Genomic DNA, 18,630 nt, shown 5'->3' with positions numbered 1-18,630 from the left:
AGCAGACAAATACTTTGGTTTTCGCTTGGCATTCAATGACCTAGCAACCAACCCTCCATTGTCTGGATTTTTGTTTCTTTCAAATCTTACTCCCAAGCTACATATCAACATTTACTTCTGTGATTTCTTACAGAAAACTTGATACAATAAATATAATTTTAGTATTTATTATGTGGCAGGTGCTTTAAAAAGCACTAAAAATATATTTTAAAAACTTGAAAATATAAAAGATATAAGACCCTTATGTGATTTACAGTCAAGTGGGTGGAGAATTAATCAAATATTCACTCAAAGACCTATATATGTTAGACTGAAAATGGTAAGTTCTGACAGGGGAATATAACGTTAGTGTATTTGACCTTTTCATGGATTTCGAAGAAAAATTCTTAAAATTTAAACAAAGATATGGAGAATATTTGGGAGTTAACTTGATGGAGGAAAGAGGAGTCAGGTCTAGGGAATTTGTGCTAAGACAATGTTGTGAAATAAGGCATTAGTTCCTAAAATTAGTTTAATATGATTATGCTGCTGAGAGTTTGCATAAGTTTGATGTAGGAAGAGACCGAATAAGTAAGCAAGGGTTAGACATGACAGGCAATTCTTGCCAAGGTTATGAAGTTTGGTGTTAGATTAAGAAGGATATTAAAGGATTTTTTTTTTTTAAGGAGGGTTATATTGTCAGTACTTTTAAGAAGAAATATTACTTAGGTTTTATGGCAGAGAATGACTGAATTGGAGTAAGACTGAACAGGAAGACCTTACTATTGCAGTTATTTAATATTTTAGTATCTTTGTATTAATATCATGACAATGGTGATGGAGAGGAGAAATGAGAGATACTTAACAAAAAAATAACAATCTTGGTAATGTGAGAAGGAGAATAGAGAGCAGTCTACAGGGGTATGAGAGAGAGTGATGACAAAATGACAGCTGGTTTATAGACTGCATAATTTTCTTGAATGGCGTACACTTATTAAGATATGGAGTATTGGAAGGTGACTCCTTTTGTAAAGAAAGTAAATAATTATTTTTATATGTTGAGTCTGAAGTTTATTTGAGATTTTTTATTCGATATGTTAAATAAACAGTATGGTATATGGGTCTCGTGATCTGGGCTAGAAATATAAATTTGATATGTATTGCTTTGTATGTGGTAACTGAAACTGTGAGAATGTAAGACATTAGCTAAGGGTACTATCGAGGGAAGGTGTAGAGAAGATAAAGACTAAAATTCCAAAAATATAGGCAAAATGAGACCAATGTTTGAATAACTGCATCAATAATTCAGATGAAAAATATTTTCAGCATTTCTACTCAGTTTATAGAATATTTTCTTTTTTAAAAAGAACCTTTCCATAGCCACAAGACTCATAAATGAACACACACACGCACACACACACACACACACACACACACAGCCCTCTAGGACACAAGTCACCCTCTGGACTATCCCATGATCTTGGTTCAAACTTCATGTGGTGTTTTTCAGTCAAAGAAATGGAGACTGATTTCCTGCAGAGTGGATTACAGTTGACAAATCCACTGTTTATTTTCATCACAATTTTTTTTAGCTATGTTTTTACGAGACACCTGGACACATTTCATGCCTTTTGTCTGTGGTTTGTTTTCTTCTATTAAAAACCTATAGAAAGAAAGAAAATTATTATTTTTACACTAGTTAGGAAAATATGCATATGTCCAGAAACTAAAGAGGACCTCAAAAACATTTTATAATTTTTTAAAGAAACTATGATCATTAAAACAATTTAAAAAATATACAATGACATAATAAGTAATTTTTTTACTTTCAGTTTTATTTCTCAAAAATTCCCTCTAGAAAAGTTAGTTAATGAGTATTAGCTAAAATGCATAAAATAATACTAAAATATTCATTGATTTTTTTCCATGTAACAATTATTGATCACTGTAGGAAATGAGCAGAAATTTATATTTTATGAAATACACTCATACTCTCATAAGAGAATTTACACTTGCTAATTCCTCTCTTAGATAATAAAATAAAAAGGCAGCAATTGTTGACAGAAAAAAAAAAAAAGGCAGCAGTGGCAAAACCTATTTCACACATAAACCTTTGAGAGGATGGATTGAAATTTCCTTTGTTTCTCAACTCTCTGTGTGAACACTTTTACATGAATATTTATCAGTTTATGGTCAGGAAATTAATACCTGTTCACTCAGTTCCAACCAAACAATATCAGAGAGCTCTTTCTTGTCACACAATATGGGATTAAAACAACAAAAAAAGCTAAAATACAATAAACTTACAGATGGGATACAAAAGAGGTATTGTCCACCCAAGTCCATGATTTTTCTGTAGATGGAATACTCGAGCCAATCCAATAAAGGCCCGAACTATTTAGATGCAACCACAGGAAACTCTAAAGGGAATAAGAAATGTTTTATGAAACAACAAATTAATTTTTATCCATACAAGAAAGATATCTTGAATGTACTTTTTATTTGCTTGGCATTGCACTAGAAGCTAGGAATGAACAGTTGAGTAACATACTTCATGTTTTCCAATAGGTCACTGTGAAAGTTCAAACTTCTATAATGCAATGTGATGGCTTTTAAAGTAGAATTACATACAGTAGTAGCAGATACTAAGGTTGTGGAATCCGACTGCCTAATTTGACTCCCAGCTCTACTATTTACTGCTGGGCATCTTTGTACACTTATTAAATCTTCTTATTTCTATTATTTTCAGTTGTTACAACTCAGATTATAATAGTACCTATCTCAAAGAACTACTATTGTTTTGTTATTTAATAATATTATTAAACTGTACTTGGCATGCAATAAATATTCCTTACATAAATGTTAGTGATTATTATTAAATAGAAGTATGAACTAATGTATAGAAACAAGAGAATATATAGAAAAAAATTAAAGAAAGAAAGCAATATCTGACCTGATGTGGCACATATTATTCATAGTTTCCTAATAATGTTTTTCTATAGTAATATAATCCCTGAATCAAAGTACATGACCAAACATAATAAAGGCTACATTTCCCAGCCTCCGTTTTGGCTAGGTGTGGCAATACAGTTGACCTAATTTCTGACTAATGGAAGAGAATGGAAGTGATACTGAAATTCTAACCAAGCATTTAAAGAGTAAGTGTATATTCTTTCAATTATCTATTTCTTTCCATGATGACACATGGGTATTCTAGATAGACTAATAATTATTTTATCTTGAACTTATTTGAGAACTGAAGAAGTAGCTGCCTAAAAATTATTTCGTTTCTTGGAATAATTATTCTTCTGGAATATATATCTATCTGACTTTTATTAGTCTTTTTTTGGAGAGGTTTGGAATAGAGATATTTATTCGTAAGTCATATGCTGACTTCAATTAGATTCTTATCTATCCTTGAAAGGGAACAATTATGTTTAACCCTTTCATTTGCTTAGGAATATTGTGAAGAGGTGTAACCTAAATTTCAGTCTACCGTTCTCCAAAATTTGGTTTACTGATTGCCCAGGAGGCATGTCTTATCAGCATGCCTCCCTTTGATGGTGAGCACGAAATAGATGAGGTTCTTAGTAAAGTCTTTCATTGCACAGTTTCTCCATGCAATAATTTATTGTTAATTAATTTCAGAGCCTGCTTCCCCTTTCTGGCCTTAAGACTGACTCTAAGAGAAGAAAAAAAAAATGTCTCTTTTCAGTTTTTAATCTATCCTGGATTTGGTTCATATTTGAACCAATTTGAATTGCATCTAACAGAGTCCCACAATTTGGTATTTGGGGTTATAGTGGTTACACTGAAGACAGTTTACTACTCTTTTGTTTTTCTTGTCGTGGAGTCTGTGAAATTCAGAAGGTATTTTTTTTTCCCTCCCAGAAGTTTCAACAGCTGACCTGTTATATAACCCCATTTGCCCACAAAAGGGCTGTTACTCAATCAAGATTGGAAAGCACCACTATTTATTGGGTTTTCAGAAACTGAGCCTTTGACACAGTTTGTGATTCTAACATACCAATATTCATGCTGAGAATACTCAGTTGATGTTTGCCAATTAATGTCTATATTAACTTTATTAAGTAGAAGATTTAGTGTCCAACCTTCATGTAGCAAAATTTCAAATTTAAGTTGAGCCAGAGTTATCAAAATAGTAGTTCTCCAGGAAAAACAAAATTGTAATAAGGAGGGCAATGCTGTATTTCCTTTCTTCCAACATCAGCTTAATTTCAGCTGCCTTGGGAGCATTGAGATAAACTTGGGAGATAAGATATTTTGTCTTATTTTTTAAAATGGAATCTGCTAAGTAGTAGGGAAATCCCTTGTAAAGAACAATTTAGGTATATAATTCCAAATAAATTTCTTCTATCTGGTTTGCCAAAAAGAGACCTAAAATAACCATGTAATTCAATGATTCAGTCGACCAATATTTTGTAGTTAATAGCAGTGACATTTAAAAATTTTTTTACAGGAATTTTCACATTTGTAGCTCAAGGAACGCATTGCGATTGTGAAGGAAGCTATAAACTCTAAGTTTTATATCTTACCATATCAATGAAGTCTCGAATCACCAGGAGATGTGAATTTTTCATGGCACAGTCATTTTTACTTTGATTCCAAGTTTTCTTATTTTCAGCAATCCAGTAACATTTTCCTCCATGTAGCTTCCATTCATTGGAGGGGCATGATTTATGAGTGGTAGAAGAGTTGGGAGAAACTGGTAGAAAAAAGAATAAGTCATTAAAAGAAACTTAGAACTGTATCCCTAATATTGTATGATTATACAGAATTGTAACCATGTGTGCAATCATTCATTTATTCTTTCTTTCTCCATTTAATTTGTTCTCTTAAAAATATGTCATGTTTTCTATCAGTAGGCAATGCACCAGGCACCAGGGAAAGAAAAACAGTAAACATCTAAGCCACAGAGAGATAAAATTTTTACCAGAAAAATAGAAATTAGAGATTTTAATTAGTGGTTCACAAATGAACCAGATATTTGGAAGTTATATATTACACTTGAAAAGTTTTTCTTGAGTAAAATTTATGTAGTAAGTGTCCCTCAAAATTCAGATAAATTGATCCTCCCATAAAGTGTCTTGAGATCCAAAACATGGTAGTGAATTTGTAATATTTGCCAGTAGATTTAGATGATGACACATAAGCATCCTAAATATGTCAATAACTTTTTGTCCTCTCAAATAAATATTCTTTGAAAACACATACATACATACACAAACACAATGGCTAGAAGCCATTGGAGAGTGAACAAAAACAGAATTTGGAGCTGACTCTTAAAAGGTATGACAAGGTAAAAGTTTCCTATTTTTACAACTTTTAGCCTAAGACAGACTAATGTGAACTTGAAATAATCTAATATGAAAAACAGAGAAAAGGTAGGAAAATATATAGAACCTCAAGGATTTGCAGGGCAAGAAGCTCAGCAAACACTATGCAAAATAAATCCTTAAAAAAATCATATGAAGGAATGAAAAAAGTTAAACCTAAAACCAAAAATAGAGAGAAATCTTGAAGGCAGAGAAAAAAAAACATTACTTGCAGGGAAACAATTACTTAAAAACCCTTCATTTTCATCATGAACTTTGGGGTTCAGAATAAGTAGAAAATATCTTCAAATTGTTGAAGAAAAATAGCTATCAAAAAAGAATTCCGTATCTAGGAAAAATGTTCTTCTAAACCATTTAGAGAAAATATTCTTCTAAAATATTAGAAGGCAAATTTAAGACACTTCCAGGAAAAAGAAAACTAAAAGAATCCATTGTCAGCAGATAGTCATTACAAGTGTAAGAGTTTTCTCTGCTGAAGGGAGATGTTTCTAAATGGAAACTTGAATATTCAGGGAAGAAGAACGTAGACAATGGCAAATACCTGGGTAAGCACAAAGATATAAGTTAAACACAAAACTCATTATATAACCTACTTTTTCTCATTTGCCTTTTCTCACTGTTCAACTATCATCTTCCCAGATAGGTCTTCCCTTGCCTTTTATATGAAAACTAGAACTTTATACTAAGCTTCCACATACTTTTACCTTTCCCTACCTCACTATACATACTTGGTTACTCAGGAATTAAGCAATATAAAATAATGTTACCCATTGAGATGATTGATCCAGATTTATTTTTCCCAGTACGGTATTGCTCTTTTGATTCATTATCCACTTCAGTATGTCTTGCAGATTTGAACTGGATAACTTACGAAAGAAAAACATATTTTCCTAATTAAATACAAAACACACAACCATTGGGTTCTAATAACCCTGAGAATTTCATTCATTTCAAAATCCATAATAAGTTAAATGATAAAAATGTAAAGGGAAACAATATTATATTTTCCAATATTTGGACTTTCCCTTGCATTCTCATTAATCTTATTAATGTTAACTTTAGGGGAAAATATGACCTGGAATCAGAGGGATACTCATTCAATTTGTTTTTTCCTGGAGCTTCATATTTATTTTAATAAACACAAAATAACCAGCTCTGGATATGTCTCGTTTAGATGGTTTGTGTTTAGTGAGTTCCTTTAATTATACCGGGTGTCACCTGATTTCGTGGAAAGGGGTTTTTGTGTTTTGGTTTCAGTTCATGATTCTGTCTCTTCAGTGATTCTGCATGTAAAGTCTGTATGTAAAAGGGTAGGATGAGGCCAGAACTACAATGAAGAAGATATCTTTCTGATGGACATTCAACTGAAATTACTTTTGGTAATTTATATTCTCATGATAGTGTGTTAAGAAATTTAATCTATTTTAGTAACAAACAAATATCTATTACTAATAAGCTATTTTAGTAAACTAATCTGTTTGTTATTAAACCTTAATATAACCAAAAGAAATACAAAAGGGATTTTTAATACTAATTATTTTTACTTCCCCCCTACCCAATTTTATAGCCTCAATTAGGCCATTGATTAGTTTATATTAAAAGAGTTAAAATATTTACTCCTTTGGAGTTTAAGTTCATCTCAACTAGAGATTTGACCTTAATTTCCAGAACTCTTTCCAGTCCTATTATTCTATCACTCTGCCTATTTACTTATAATTACTAATGTAATTTATAATCACTAATTTCATTCATAAGAGTTCAGGTATGCTTTGGCTTGTTCTAGGGTTTAGTTTAATTTGGAAAACTGAAGTCCTTGGAATATATACCATCTGTATATTACCTTTGTTCTATAGATATTCATGAATAACTTTTCTCCATGCATTTATTCAATAAAATATTAAAATAACTGCCATATGAATAATTAGATTATATTCAGTTATGTCCAAAGTACATGAATACAATTTTAAAATGTTTGTTTGGATTAATTTGAAACACATTTTTCAAATTTGTTTGAAAAATTGATAGAAATTTTGTATCAATTATGGATACAAAATTGGTAATGCCAAAGTGTAGTTCATGTGAATAAACTTACACAGAAATATACTTTCTAATTTAATTTGCTTTTATCTAAATGTGGTTTTAGAGAAAAATGTGCATAGCCCACTATCAAATTGCACTGGGAAATCCATTGTGTGATCTTGATCATAAAATATATGTAAATATAATCTTGACATCTTTTTCTTTATCAATGAAATGAATTTATAGTGTATGTTATGTCACATGCTAAAGTTCTGTGGAAAAATCTCCAATTTTAATTATGTTCCAATTTCACACTTTTTATGAAGTTGCCCTATATGTTTAGAAACCACCTGGACAGCAAAAACAATTACAACAGGTCACAAGAAAATAATAACTAAATAAATAAATAGTATTGTCCATTACTTACCCAAAATGCTGAGCACAATTACTGTTACAAGGAGGATGATAATTATTGCACATCCAACTTTCAAGAAAATTCCATGATGGTGAGAATCTATAAAATTGGACAGATTTCACTAGTAAGCCCAGTAGATAACTCCTTAGGTGGTAAGAGGTAGGAAAGGGCTCAATAAATTTTTTCATTTATGATCCTTAGTTACTTTCCTTTGAAATAGATAGACTCAGTTTTCGTTTACACACACACAAACACATTTATTTTTCTAGTTTGTGAAAAGGAGGACCAATAAATCCAAATGTCTAATCTAAAATAATGACAGTACATCATTTCCACTAGATATATGACTTCGAATACACATATACATATGATACACCAAGAAAGTACTAAAATAATTTATGTTAAAATTGTGTCAAGACGAATTAACCTGAACATTTATTTTGTGGAATAGTATTATACATTGTTTTTTATATGTTCAAATCATCGTTGTTATTAAGTAAAACATGTTTAGTGGAATTTATCAATTCTCAGAATATAAAAAAGTCCATATATTTTCATTACCAAGTAAAATAATGCAAATTGTGCCAGTCACGACAACCACAAGAAAAATGTGATACTATCCCTACACATGTTTCTAATAATAAACCAAGGTTATAGACATAAAAACTTACAAAACAAAACTTTAGATTCCATGAAAGGACTGACATATGGGATATTAGGTCATTCTTTTAGGCCCCTGCTGGTGGGACTGCAAGTTGGTACAGCCACTTTGGAAAATGGTATGAAGGTTCCTCAAAGAACTAAGAATTGATTTGCCGTATGATCCAGCAGTCCTTCTACTGGGTATTTACCCCAAAGACTGAAAACTCATATCCAAAAAGATATTTGCACACCAATGTTTATAGCAGCATTATTCACAGTGGCCAGGACATGGAAGCAACTGGAGTGTCCTGTGATAGATGATTAGCTAAAGAAGATGTGGTACATATATACAACGGAATATTACTCAGCCATAAGAAGAGATGAAATACTGCCATTTGTGACAGACAACATGAATAGGCCTTGAGCTAATCATGCTAAGTGAAATAAGCCAGACAGAAAAAGTTGAAAATCACATGAAATCACTTATATGTGGGATATAAATCTAAAAGCGACAAATGAACAGGACAAACAAACAGAGACTCATGGATGTGGACAATAGACTAGTGGTTACCAGAGGGTAGCAGGGAGGGGGAGAATAGAGGTAGATGGGGGTAAAAGGGGTCAAATATGTGGTGACAGAAAAAATCTAACTATGGGCAGTGAACACACAATGCAAAATATATATGCCTTACTATTAAATTGTACAACTGAAAGTTCCTGGATTTTATTAACCAATATCACCATAAAAATAAATTAAAAAAAATTAAAGAAAGAAAAGCACAAGCATTTAAATCTTAGTCCGTGATGTTCTCGTTGAAATATTCCCTGATATTCTTCACTGGTATCTTTTCTTTCACTGAAATTCTGCTAAATTTTTTAGTGACAGCTCTCTTTGTTTTTTATCTTAGAAGACCAATTAACATAATATTTTTTGAGTATCTAATGAGACTCATTTATTTATTCATCCTTTTATACATTCATTTACTTGCCAAGCATCTATTGATTGCCTTCTATGTACCTAGTATTGTGCGAGGTGCTTGGAATAAAAAGATTTAGAGATTAAAGAGATGGTTTCAAAACATACAAGGCTCTGAAATGCTAAGGAATATAGTAATTTTAAGGAACAAAGAGAAAATCAATAGCCAAAGCAAAATAAGTGAAGGATAGGAAGTTAGGAGAGGAATATCAGGCAGTTGTTTGGAGTTCTGTAGAACATGACAATCTGATATTTCAAATACTTTCCCTCTGCAAGGACATGACCATATGAGAACAGAAATTACATGTATCCAACAAGGTATTTGACTTCTGGTCATGAGTATTATCATGGGTAAGTAATTTAATCTTTATATATTCACATTATTTATTTTTAATGTTAGAATATTGGACAAGATAACATTAAAGATGTCTCAAATCTCTAAAGCAGGAAGTGAGTAAATTTCTACCCCTAAAAAGAAAAGAAATTAACCCTTAGAATTCAGGGTCAAAAATATTGGTTTTAATGCTTGAACTGAGTGAAAATATCTTCTAGAAAAATAAACAACTTTGTATGAGGTTTTTTTAGGGGTAGAAGAAGAAGAATGCAATTTTACTCCACATTATTTTTCAGATTAAATTCTGTCATTTCATAGGAAATGAAGATATCCAGTCTATGGAGAAAAGAAAGCAAATAAGCTTCTATTGGGCAGGTTAGAGAGATGATGTTTAAAAACAGAAAATAACATGCTTCTGCAACTAAAGGAAAAATACATCAGATTCACTTGATAACTGCAAACTTAAAAAAATATAAAAGAAATGCATTCTTTGAAAATATAAACAAGCCAAACAGATTCGTTTTACAAGGGCAAGCACAATGAGGAGACTTCAAATTATTTAAGCATCTTATATAAACTTAAGACTATAAAAAATAATTCTTACTGTAGAGGAGAGAATATAATGCAACATGGAAATTTTCCTAATGTTTTAGGGAATAGAAAATACACTGGATTTGAAAGTCTATCATTTTCAAGGTGATTTGTGACTAAGTTACAACACTATCTTCAGCTATATGCCTCTTTTCATATTACAAAAATATTTCATTACTTAGATAGCCATTAATTCTAAACTTTATGAAATAAAATATTAACATTCCATGTCTCCTAAATTAGCCAAACATATTTATCTTATCAATAAGCAAATTCGAAAAGGCTAAATAACAATGTGAATTATTGCCAGGAATATTTGCCTTGGTGAAAACAAATTTATCATATTATGTTAAAAAGTCAGATTTGATCAGGGTGAGTAAAGCTGTAGAGCAAAAAAGGGTCGTGATGTCACAGTGTGAGTATAAATGTTTACCACAATAAATATAAAGAAAAGAGAGACTATGAACACCAAAAGGAAAGTTCTATATATTAAAACCAAAGTTACAATTAACTTTACGTGCATTTTGTGCCTTTAAAAAAAAAAAATCACTCTTATTCTCTAACTCAGTAAGTTTTACTTTGAAATCAGTCTCCTATTTCCATTAAAACAAACATTGACACAGAATGGAAATAAACGAGTTTAAAAGCAAAATATTAATTTTTAAAAGGAGTCCTAAATCCAGCTTACCAGATTGTGGAAGTGGAGACGAATGTTCTAAAGGAAAAGCCCTAACAGTTTTGATATCGGTATAGACTATATCATCGGCCATGGCGTATATTAAAAAGAGAAAGTAGACCACACATGATGTTCTGCTGAAGGAAGTCCCATAATTACACAAACTTCTGTTAAGTAAATTGAAATGGATGACTTCCTTCTGCTCTCCCAAGTTTCCTGTGTTTCGTGTAAGAATAAGAGAAAAAAAAAGCGATGTGTTCAGTCTTATCAATCAAAGTAATAGAGTTTTGAACACTTGCATGATGTGGAAGAAAATTATTAGCCATATAGTAATTCCTTGCTCTTCAGTTAGTTTTCTGCCTAAATTTGGAATAATTTTTAACTTTTAATAGTTACAGAAGATATTGCATCACCTTTTCTGCAAGCCGCTTCTTTTAAATATATTCTCCAGCAGAAACTGTGACTGTCCAACACTTTGTTCAAAGTAGAATAGCAATTTGCGAGGGACAAGCACAAGAGAGGTTTTATTTGGGACTGTGAGAGAGGAGAGGAGGCATCTGAAAAAACGCAAAAGAAAGGGCCTGCATAAATCACCGACTCAGCCAGTTAAAACTGCTCTCTTCCCCCATTCTGCCCAGTGCTCTTCAGTTAACATGTTTTCCCACAGCTACCTCCCCCACGTCAAGGACTCTCCAGCTCACATCTGTTGATTGATGGCTTGTCAACCAGCTGATGTTCTTCCTGATCTCTGTAGCTGTGTAGGAATAACAAGACTGTAAAACTGTTTATATTACAATTAGAGCTTAGCCTTCGGATAGGAATCCGCTGAGCCGGTGCTGGCATCAGTAAGTGCTACTTTCCGCTTATAGCCTCAGTGTCCCGTCTCTCCGAGAATTCTATAACAGTGCTGATAGCACCAAGGTCGCGGGTTCTATAAGGCAAAATGACCTGTAAATAGATAAGACCAGTACTCTGGAAACTCCTCCCCCCTTGCAACTTCTTCACCTGAAGCTCCCCATCCGCATCCTGAATAAGGAGGCACATGTGAAACCTCAGACAAAGGAATCACGTGTTTCTTGCATGGACACTGCAAAAGTATGTAAGCTGTAAGAAATCCAACTAGACAGAGCATGTGCTATAGTTAACAACTAGTGGAGTTGTTAACCCCACGCTCTCTGCCAGCCTAATAAATTCTCCTTTCTCTAACAAAGTTGTCTGAGTGTCCAAATTCCTCTGTCAGGTGTTGCTTCCTGCAACAGCTGTATCCCTGAGGCCTCCGCTGGAGCAGGCAGGGCATCAGAGATGGTAAGGTAGATGGTGCAGGTCTGACTATCGTTCACATTTCAAAACTTTCCACAGGTTGACAACAGAGTGTTGGGTTGTCAATCTACCTGTGCAGGTGGAGTACCAGAGCAAGAATCATATTTGCTTCTGAGTTATTTTTACTGGATCCTTTATAGGGATAGCCTTTTTGCTTTCTGAGTTCCCTTTCTGTCTCTGGTCTTTTCCATTTCCATTCCCAGGATTTGTCAGTTTCTCCTAGATACTTAATGAATTGCCCAGCAGCATAACTATGTTGTCCAACAGCTGGGCTCAGCATGAATATCAGTGTCTCATACTGGAGTTGGGGCGGGCGGTGGGTGCAGGGGGAGGAGTAGATAGACTAGAGTTATCTTGGCTTTAAATCCTGCAGTAAATGTGGCCTCATCTGGGCCTTTAAAGATAGGGATATAGATGGTCTCTCCCATTTCCAACTCGCTGAGGATTTGTTATACTTTCTCTATAGATTTCTAGGCTCCCATGTGTCTAAGGGGGAACCATTTCACTGGGACAAGCCTGCCTATAGTCTAGAATAATCCAAGTTTAAGGGAATAAGCATTTTGGATCCCAGGTCCCCCAGCATCATGCTAGATATGTGGTGACATTACCCATTTTCTCCGCTTCCTGCAAGGTCAGAGAAATGCTACTAACCCCCCTCACCCCCATACACACACACACACACACACACACACACACACACACACTCACCCCATATCCCATAACCACACTAACCATGCCTGGATACTTGCTCTGTCTTTTTGCTAGTAATTGGCAGCTACATAAATCAGCTCAGTGGGAGTATATTCTCTCACTATGAAAATTTCCTGAATTGGAGGCTGCCCTGCTGGCTGGAATTGTTTTTACTGTATTTTTGCCTTCTTTGTATTAGCAGTCAGAGGGCATGGGGTATTTAATTTGTTTCACTGTCAATCACTACATTCTCTTCTTTCCTCTCCTCACTTTCCAAGGGATTCCACCTCTTAGCATTCCAATCAGTCTTTGTCACAAACTCTTGGACTTTAATCTATGGCAGTTTGCATCTTCTTAGCTTTGCAAAGCAGTACACTAAGGTCTCCAGCTTATCCTTATCTCCTACCTGTCTGTCAGCCCTGAAGTGTCAGGGTAGTGGGCAACTGCATATCCTTCTCTAAGCTCAGTTCTTCTTCCAACTTTCTAATTTGATCTTCAGCATCTAGTTGGGCATCAGTGGCCAGCTGAAGTGCCCACAGTAGAGGCCAGACCATTGTGCAGCCACTCCATTCCCTTCTTAGCCACAGCATGCTCTGCATAGTTTCTTAAACAAGTACATTAAAGCAGTTTGTATTTATGAGGTGACCCTGTACTCATGTGGCAGTTCACAAGCACCTAACATATGGGCCACTCCTGCCCATATGGCCAATTAGGGCTTCCTCTGAGGATGTCTCTTTCCCAAGGCTCATTTCTTTGTTCTTTTGGCTGACTTGCCTATTGTTAGTTGTTAAGCTGGTTGCTGTACATGGAGAACAAGGAGAGACTGAAGAAAGATGCAGGCTACTCCAGACTGGTGGGTGACAGATTTAATAAGCAAGGGAACTTACTTAGGATTATCTTGAGTGACAAGCAGATTTTTAGGCTTGCTCACCAGAATCTTAAAAGTTTACATAGAGACCTTAAATGAGTTTGGTCACATATTCAGTCTAGATGGTTTCAACAACACCTTACTCTCTCAAGGCTGTGTCCTGGGAACAGCGCCCACTGTGGGACAGTATAGGCAGACCATATATTCCAAGGACAGGAGAGGAGAGCAAGGAACTTCACATTGGCAGAGGTCAGCTTGACGGTCAACTGGTGACCACATCCTCTTCATTATCTCTTCTAGAAAAGAGGCATTTTTTTGTTTAGAAAAATGACTCAAAATAGTAATATTTAGGGAAGAATTTCGGTCTACAACTCTGCCACCTTGAATGTGCCCCATCTTGTCTGATCTTGGAAGCTAAGCAGGGTTGGGCCTGGTTAGTACTTGGAAGGGAGACCACCTAGGAATACTGGGTGCTGTAGGCATTTTTTAAAAAATACAAATTTGGAAAGGTCCTTTTTTCGCCAACATTATTAAAATACAATGCAGGAAAAGAAGACACAACCATACACAAAAAAATGAAAAGTCTATAGTGTTACAATGTCAAGTACACAAAACAGATTAAGTAATTAACCACATTTAGAGAGGAGTCTAAGAAAAGGGAAGTTTTGCAAATTAGTAGTGTCAGCCAGTTACAAAATGAGGAAATATGATCTAAGATAAAGAGCAACATTTTAGCTTACAAGAAATTATGGAATCATTAACTTTAAATTCACATAAAGAAATTGAGATTTATGCAAAAGTGAAGGGACCAATATTCTTTAACTAGTAATCGATTTCAAAAGTAATTCAGACATTTATTTTCTTAGTTATCAGCACAGACAGTTGTTCGTGGCAGAGTCAAGAGATTTTTGTCTAAAAGACAAGTTTGAGACAAGGGAGGGAGAGAGAGAAAGAGACTACAGTTTTCATTATTTCGATTGATATGAGTTTTTATTATAATTGTGAACTTGAAATGTAGTTTGAATGTGAAAGTTAAGATTGATAATCATATTTTCTCTTAATTTTAGTTGTACTTTCTGTTAAATGATATAATAGTTATTCCAATTTCTGATACTGTGTTAGGGGCTTAATTTTTCTATCTGGAAACTTTAAAAATATTTTATTTATTTCTTGAATTCTGAAATTTCATAGTGAGGTATCTTTTTGGTCTTTCTCCCTTTCTGTTGGGCATTCATTCAGCAGGACATTTTAAACAGAAACATATTCTTAATATCTGAGAAAACTTTTTTTCATTCTATTTCATAATTTTCTTCCAATTTTTATTTTACTTTCTTTTTATGGAATTCCTGTTAGTGAGATATTGGTGCTCTTGGGTTGAAATTCTACTATCATTATACTTTTTCTTATTTCTTAGTCTTTTTCTCTTTAGATTAAACTAGCTAGGGGAATTCCCAAAGCTTTCCTTCACTTGTTTTATAGAATTTGTTTTTTTTTAAACTTATTTTATCATAACTTTAATTCTCAAGTGTTCTTTCTTGTTTTTTAAATGTTCTTTTTTTCAGTTTACTCTTTTTGTTTACGTAATGCAGTTTTTCTCTACTTTTCTCTCTCAAGGTTATTATAAAAATATTATAAATTTTTTGTCCTTTGCCACCAATATTAGCCTGAACTTTCTTTTATATGTTATTGTTTTGATCTTTGCTTTTTTAGAGATCTACCTAGATACCTAATGATCCTTAAGTGTTTATTAATAAGTAAGAGTGAAGTTCTAAAGAAGCGATGGGAAACTCTGTGTTTTGAACTAGTGGACATTATTGTGGATATTCAGGCAGGGACTGTTCATATTTTTTTATTCTTAATATTTTTAGGCTTTTTATACTGGTCAATTTTCTTAAAGAGTAATTCTCTAGTATGCTAAGTGAAATAAGTCAGACAGAGAAAGACAAATATCATATGATCTCACTTATATGTGGAATCTTAAAAAAACAAAACAAACAAAACAAAACAAACTCATCGATACAGAGACCAGATTGCTGGTTTTGGAGAAATCTCTATTCAAGTTCTTTGCCTACTTTTTAAGCAGCTTATTCCTTTTTATTTATTTGTGTATTTGTTTACTTATTTATTGCTATTGAGTTTTAGGAATTCCATAAGTATTTTGGAAACGAACCTCTTATCAGACATATATGGTTTACAAATATTTTCTATAATTCCATAAGTTGCCTTTTCATTCTGCTCATTTTCTTTACTTTTTTTTTTTTTTTTTTTGCTGTGTATAAGCTGTTAAGTTTGATGTAATTTCATTTATCTATTTTTGATTTTGTTGCCTGTGCTTTTCATGTCATATTCAAGAAATCATTGTGAAGACAAATGTGAAGAAGTTTTTTTCTTACATTTTCTTTTAGGACTTTGGTTTCGGATCTTGTGTTCAAATTTTAATCTATTTTGAGTTAGTTTTTGAGTATGGGAAGTGATAAGGATCCAATTTTATTATTTTGGATGTTGATATCCCGTTTTTCCAATACCATTTATTCAAGAGACTATCCATTCTCCATTTGTATTCTTGACATCCTTGTCAAAGACCAGTTGACTCTATATGTGTGGATTTACTTTCTTGACTTTTTATTCAGTTCTTTTGGTCTATATGTCCATTTTGAATCCTGTACGCTGCTGTTTTCTTTACTGTTCCTTTGTTATATATTTTGAAATAAGGAAGTGTGAAGCTTCCATCTTTGTTCATCTTACTCAGGATCACTTTGCTTATTTGGGGTCTTTTGTAGGTCCATATTAATTTTTGTATTTTTAAAAATTTCTATAAAAAATGTCTTAGGGATTTTGATAGGAATCACACTGAATTTGTAAATCACTTTGGGTAATATGGACATTTTAATAATATTAAATCTTTCAGTCCAGGAAAATGGAATACCTTTGCATTTATTTATGTCTACTTTAATTTCTTTTATCAGTGTTTTAAAGTTTTCAATATATAAGTCATTCACCTCTTTGATTAGGTTTATTTCTAAGTATTTTATTCTTTTTGATTTTATTTTAAATAAGATTGTTTTCTTAACTCCTTTTTCTTAGTTTCTAGTTCATTGCTGGTGTATGGAAATGCAACTGATTTTTGTATGTCAATTTTTTATGCTGCAACTTTATTGAATTTATTAAGAGGTTAGATTTCATGTGTTCTTACCACAACACACATACAAACATATACACACAGGAAAACAAATAATCTTTAAGAAGTGAAGGGTATGTGTGTTACCTGGATTGTGGTGATGGTGACATATGTCCAAACTCACCAAATTGTATACATTAATTATGTGCAGTTTTGGTATGGTAATTATACCTTAATAAAGCTGGAAAACAAACTAAACAATAATAAAAATACATCTGAGGTATTACTATTTGGGGTGCAGTTTATATTTTTGGTCTCTTTTATGGGGTAGAAAGTAGAAACAATGTCTTTCTAGTGAAATACAAAAACCTGATTATATTATCCATAACACTGTTTATAAAGAAAAAAAAATCACAATTGTTCCCAGGCTAATTATATCATCTGGACCAAGAGATAAGGACAAAACAAAAGAAAAAGTGCAATGATATATCCACTCACTAAATGACACTGCAGCTTGTGGTTGGCCACATTGTACAGGGAGAACAAAAAGATTTTATTTAGCATAGGCGAGATTCTTGAACCAAACTCATTTTCAATATTTGTAATTGGTTACTAAAAAATAAAATCCCACTATAAATCATATAATTAATTATCTTTAATGGTTCTATATTTCAGTTTATTTAAAATAAATTTTTCTTCTTATTAAAACAGCTATTCATTATGGAATATTTTGAAACTATAGAGAAATGTAGAGAAGAAAATAAATATTACCCATATACTCTTACTACTCAAGGGAAACCATTGTGTTTACCTTTGTAGTTTCTCTGTTTCAGTGTATGAAAACACAAAACATAGATTTAATATTTATGGAATGTAATCATTTTATATGTTATTTTAACTGTCTTAACAAAAATGGTTTGAGTGGTCTCCCTTGTACAGAAACATTCTTCTTCATTGTTATTTTTCAATGATGGCATACTATGTGAATATAGAAATGAGTAGAATTGTATTTATTTAGTTAAATCCTTAAGCTTTAGACAATTAAGTGGCTTCTGACACATGACTACTAAAAAAGAATCCTTTGATAAATGTTTTTGTGCCTACATCTTATACATCCAGATTATTCTTTTAAAATCAACCACCCCCCAAAAAACTGTCTCATCCGAGGAAAGGCATGAATCTTTTTAAGGTTTTCGATTAATATTTTCAAATCATTTTTCAAAGATTTGACTAAACCAATTTATATCATCACCAGCAGTTTTTCTGGTTATATATTTTCCAATATTACCTCCAGAATTTTTTTAAGTTTAATTTCTGTTATATTTTCATGTGCAAAAATCTACTCAAATTTATAAAAATTGACAAGCTTAGAAAGATCATTTCTATATTTACATTATAAAAATTTTGAGTTAATTGAAGATTGATTATATTATAGTATGTAACATTTTAATGGCATTTTATTCTTTTAAAAATATTTTTAATTGAATTGAATTCCTATAATTCTTTGAAATAAGCAGGCAATGTATCACTCCTCTTTCTAGAGAAAGAAATAGAAATTTACATTGAAAAGCAAAATAACTCACAAATAAAGACAGTTATCTTTAGCATATATTAATGTAATTATCCAAGGTAAATAGAGCCTATG

General features: G+C 32.7%; 1 protein-coding gene and 1 pseudogene across 1 annotated transcript; one reads left to right on the top strand and one right to left on the bottom strand.

The window, feature by feature from the left end:
- Positions 1-1,508: 1,508 nt before the first annotated feature.
- Positions 1,509-11,317, bottom strand: CLECL1 (C-type lectin like 1). Its single transcript, XM_016128902.2, has 6 exons — positions 11,002-11,317; positions 7,783-7,869; positions 6,104-6,202; positions 4,536-4,705; positions 2,287-2,399; positions 1,509-1,642 (listed from the first exon to the last, which is right to left on the bottom strand). The coding sequence occupies exons 1-6, from the start codon at positions 11,081-11,083 to the stop codon at positions 1,525-1,527; spliced, it is 669 nt and encodes a 222-aa protein (XP_015984388.2). The 5' UTR covers positions 11,084-11,317; the 3' UTR covers positions 1,509-1,524.
- Positions 11,318-14,230: 2,913 nt separating this feature from the next.
- Positions 14,231-14,349, top strand: LOC118613944 (annotated as a pseudogene).
- Positions 14,350-18,630: the final 4,281 nt, after the last annotated feature.

Source organism: Rousettus aegyptiacus, unplaced genomic scaffold, assembly GCF_014176215.1.
Source record: "Rousettus aegyptiacus isolate mRouAeg1 unplaced genomic scaffold, mRouAeg1.p scaffold_m13_p_2, whole genome shotgun sequence".
Taxonomy (NCBI): domain Eukaryota; kingdom Metazoa; phylum Chordata; class Mammalia; order Chiroptera; family Pteropodidae; genus Rousettus; species Rousettus aegyptiacus.
Note: the sequence above shows the minus strand (reverse complement) of the source record. Positions and strands in the feature narration are given on the sequence as shown.

What these genes read in the sequence shown, in the direction of transcription:
- CLECL1 (XM_016128902.2), bottom strand. Translation starts at nt 11,083, where the DNA reads ATGGCCGATGATATAGTCTATACCGATATCAAAACTGTTAGGGCTTTT. An exon ending in AATTGTGCTCAGCATTTTGG is followed by an intron (nt 6,203 to 7,782) that starts GTAAGTAATGGA and finishes TTCTTTCGTAAG; the next exon opens with TTATCCAGTTCAAATCTGCA. An exon ending in TTCGAGACTTCATTGATATG is followed by an intron (nt 2,400 to 4,535) that starts GTAAGATATAAA and finishes TATTCCCTTTAG; the next exon opens with AGTTTCCTGTGGTTGCATCT.